The sequence below is a fragment of the Habropoda laboriosa genome, unplaced genomic scaffold (genome assembly GCF_001263275.1).
Source record: "Habropoda laboriosa isolate 0110345459 unplaced genomic scaffold, ASM126327v1 scaffold176, whole genome shotgun sequence".
NCBI classification, from domain to species: Eukaryota; Metazoa; Arthropoda; class Insecta; order Hymenoptera; family Apidae; genus Habropoda; species Habropoda laboriosa.
This window is the reverse complement of record NW_017100321.1, coordinates 1,580,552-1,584,808: the sequence shown is the minus strand read 5'-3', so window position 1 is coordinate 1,584,808 and position 4,257 is coordinate 1,580,552. Positions and strand designations below refer to the sequence as shown.

The window sequence follows — 4,257 nt, the reverse complement described above, 5'->3', positions numbered from 1 at the left end:
TATCTGCTTTTAAAATTATTACTTTTCCAATTTACCTAAAAAAAGTAAACATTCAAAAATGTTCATTAGTAAAGGTTGTACTCAATAAAATTATAAAAAAATTATATATTTTCAAAATTCGAAAAGATTAACTAAACAAATTATAGCATCATATATCTAGTTGGTCATTGTCCTTTTCAATTTTAAACTAAGGCGCTTAAATTCTGAAGAACACATAATTATCGATCAAATTACGTACTCGTAGATTGGTACACCTGTAAGGTTGGTCGTCATCTATACTTGTACATGTACATGAGTATCTAATTTTGTCTTCTCAAATTGTTGGGATATATTAATGACTAGTAATAAATAGTCGTGTACATAACAACCCAACATTTTTGTATATACTTAACAAAAAAAGCAATAATTAATTTAAGAAATGTCAACGTTACTACGACTTGTTCATTCTCAAGCAAGTAAGAGTAGAGTGTCATTTTTAAAATCAAGAGATGTTAAAATATTTAACACAGCATATCGCAGTGATTCCTCGAAAGTTCAAAAGAGTGACCAAGTACCGGTGTATGAAGTAAAGCAGTCCTGGATTAGTTATGGATTTAACTACAATGATAAGAAAATGGATCGCCACTTCATGCATCACACATTTTTTATTACTATCTCTATCTGCCTTGTATTTGGAAGTCTCATAGTTGGTTATGCACCAGATCCATTATTAAAGGATTGGGCTCTACGTGAAGCATACCTACAACTTCGTTATAGAGAAGAAAATGGTTTGCCCCATATTGATCCAAATCTGATAGATCCATCTAAGTTCACTCTCCCAAGTGATGAAGAACTAGGTGACACAGAAATAATTATTTAAATACTACCAAAATAGTGTACACAAAACAGATTAGCATTTTTATATATTAAAAATTGTTATTCCACATGTTTGTGTAATATCCTTTTACATAACATCAAGTTATATTATATATAATAAATGGTTTTCATCCAGAGTAATATCATCGTATTTATAATTTCTAGATTTGATAAAAATTTTATTTACACTACTGGCCAAATGTTTGGAATCACTGTGCATTGCAAGTTGCACAAAAATTCCCCAAAAATGTTAGTATTTGTAATAATTTTTTAACGAATTTTTTATCATTCAAATCAATCTAAATGAGGTAAAGTGCTATTGATCTCCACAACATCAATTTCAAATGAATAAAGAATTAGTAGCAGATTCAATATTAATATAAATTGGTAGGTGATTCCAAATTTTCAGCCAGTAGTGTATATTCTGAAAGAAAGCTATGTATCTATCACATATTATGAATATTGTTCAATAGTAGTTGGACACACTTCAGTTAATGTTAATTTTTGAATTTAAAATAGAAACAATTTCAATAATATGTAAATGTTTTATTTCATTATTTGATAACAAATTAGAATTTGTAGTCTTATACAGTAAAGATAAATTAGATAATATAAACGTTACATATATACTGTATATTTTCTAAATTATAATCATTAATAAAGTAAAATTATAATTACAAATGTGCATGACAAAAAGTGTGAGAAGAAGCAGACTAATTAATATGTAAACATTTAATACTTTTTTCTTCCCAAATGCTCTAACTTGATTCTAATTTAAGTAGTTATTTAATAATCTTCATCTATGTACAGAATTACATAATTCATCCTCGCGTATTCGAAAAATTTGTATACACTGCGTTTAAACAAGTAATAAAGTATAAACGCATAAAGTACAATAATACAATATATTTTCAATATATACGTTGCGCTTTTATTTTACCTTTATTCTTCAATATGTATTTTGTTATAAAACAGATATTTTCATTAAGAATACCATAATCGTTACTGCGTTGATGGTATCGTAGACGTGGAAACTGTATTAACACCAGTTAATTTATTTTGTTGAAGAAGGTGAATAGAAAAATGTATTTTGTGGTAGATTTGCGCTAACAGTAATAGGTGGCATGCTGGGCAACGCTATTGGTGGCATGCCGGGCAACGTTATTGGTGGCATGCCGGGCAACGCTATTGATAACGTGTCAGGTAACGCTGGTGGTGTCGTTACTACATGAGATTCAGACACATTAGTCTCTGTTGAGGATGATATTCCGCTCTGTACAGTTGTAAAATCTTTCGGTGTTCCAACAACCCTAGTTGCTTCATTCGTAATTGTCGTATTAGTAGTAAAAGTTGGTAATGGTGGAGCAGTTGGCATACTAGGTATATCCGGCATTGTATTTTGATGAGACACAGAATCAATGCCTAAATCAGAATGAAAGACTAAAATGAATTTATTCTCTCTCTAAATACTGTTAACGCCTTCGTGAACCTTTATTACTGTTAATATCATTATATATATATTTACTTCAATATTAAAATTACTTACGTATACTTACCACCTGTCATATTTGGAGTAGTCTGATTACAAACAACATGAGGTATGGTAGTAGTAGTAGTAGATCCTCCAATTGTGGCAGGATTTAACTGAGTTTGCATGTGCATAGTTGGCGTTGTTGTAGTAGTTTCAAGTTCAGATTTTGTAGTATTTTCTCGTAATAAAACATAATTAGGTGGGATAGAGAAACCAGGGGGTACATTCGTAACCACATTACTTCCTCCTGTATGAGGAGTACTTGTTGTTGAGGAGTGACTTGGAACAGTAATGTTAACATTACTCTAAAAAGAAAGAACAGGACTTTTAAAGTAAAGTATTGTAATACATTTCATGTAACATTTCAGTAAATTAATATGTACCATGTATGAGTTATTAGATTTATGTTCTTGAATATTTCTAATGGGTATTCTATGCAAATATCCATACCCAATACCACAACCCAAACTGTAAAAGCATAAAAAATAGTGTTTAAACAAATATTTTCATTACATAAAACATTAATGTTAAATTGACCAATTAATTATAAGTACCTTCCTTCCCCTCCCCAGGTATGATTGGGTGTAATTGTAACTTCTCTGCAAGAATCATGTTCTGTATTATATACATATAACTTTAAAGGCTTAGACTCATGTGTCTCTATTAATGTAAATAAATCCTCAGATTATGAATAAAAAATTCTAATTTAATTTTATTTTTTTCTATGTATGTTTTAACTTATTCTGATTCAATTAATACTTGTTACAGAGAAAGCACAAAGGACTAATATATGTCACTTGTTTCTTTAATATACTTACAAGAACATGCCAAACATTTTCATTAGAACCTTCAAAAGAGCAAAACCTTACACTAACACCAAGAAGACCATGTCCATGCCATGTCAAACTAGGTACTATGACAGTTTGTCTTATAGATTGTGTTTTACTACTATATACTGTAAGTGTTAGTCTTTTCTCTGCACCATTTTTAAGAAGTTCCTTTAATGTATCATTATCTTGATCCTATAAAAGCAAACCATTATTTTAATATTAAATGCTAAATGTTAAAAATACATACATTCATAAAATAAATAAAAATTAAATTTTATATAGGCTTAATGATCTATCAATGTAAAACATTGATTAAAAATAGAAATTAAAAAACATACCAAGCGGATATTTCCAATAGCTACAATGAAGTCAAAGAATGCTTCAAGTCCAGCTTTCTCACCAGGAGAACCTTCTTGTACCTAGTTTGATCATGAAATTGACCATTTAAAAACATATTAAAATTAATTTTATTAAACTCAAAAATGTAAATTTGTAAGGTAAATTACAATATTCTGAGAAGTTTCCTTACCCTCAATACATGGTAACCTTCTGTGCCACCTCCTGGTATTTCAATACTATGAGAAGATCCCATTTCTGATCACAAAACTTCTAAAGTCACTCGGTCTAAAAGAATATAAAGCATCTAAATAATTGTTGTTCCGTAATTAATAATCGATGAAGAAAAATATGTAACACAAAAACTTTATACAAACTCGTTGGTGACGTAGCCGATCATATGTAGAGGTTCTGGTATGCTTACGATTCATTCAGTGTTACCAATGTACATAATCTTTTTTTCATAAAAAAAAGTGTCTGTTATTTGTAATTAATTTGTAATCTTAATTAATTTTATCTTAATAGGTCGCTGAACTTATTATGAAATCATGCAACATTATTAAAATGTTATATACACGATATAATTTCAAAATATGTAATGATATTAAACTAATAAGAGAACTTAAGTTTTTCTTTAATGTAATTTTCTTTTGTATATTAACAAAGATTTGGAAAATATTGATAAAAAAATTTATTTGCATTATA

General features: G+C 28.9%; 3 protein-coding genes across 3 annotated transcripts in view; 2 read left to right on the top strand and 1 right to left on the bottom strand.

Moving 5' to 3' along the window:
• LOC108574222 overlaps positions 1–295 on the top strand; it is a 1,598-nt gene extending 1,303 nt beyond the window's left edge. The window contains exon 5 of the mRNA XM_017936756.1: positions 245–295. Within this exon, the coding sequence (XP_017792245.1) occupies positions 245–295 (51 nt within the window). The remainder of the gene's footprint in view (positions 1–244) is intronic.
• A 25-nt stretch (positions 296–320) lies between these two features.
• LOC108574320 (NADH dehydrogenase [ubiquinone] 1 beta subcomplex subunit 11, mitochondrial) lies at positions 321–987 on the top strand. The gene has a single exon (XM_017936888.1). It carries the CDS (start codon positions 419–421, stop codon positions 857–859), a length of 441 nt encoding a protein of 146 aa, XP_017792377.1. The 5' UTR covers positions 321–418; the 3' UTR covers positions 860–987.
• Positions 988–1,857: 870 nt separating this feature from the next.
• Positions 1,858–3,826, bottom strand: LOC108574221 (Golgi reassembly-stacking protein 2). Its single transcript, XM_017936755.1, is given in 8 exon segments — positions 1,858–1,930; positions 1,932–2,277; positions 2,412–2,691; positions 2,770–2,854; positions 2,941–3,087; positions 3,146–3,408; positions 3,555–3,635; positions 3,746–3,826. Coding segments are annotated over 8 exon segments (1,338 nt in total). The 5' UTR covers positions 3,809–3,826.
• Between the last annotated feature and the right edge of the window lie 431 nt (positions 3,827–4,257).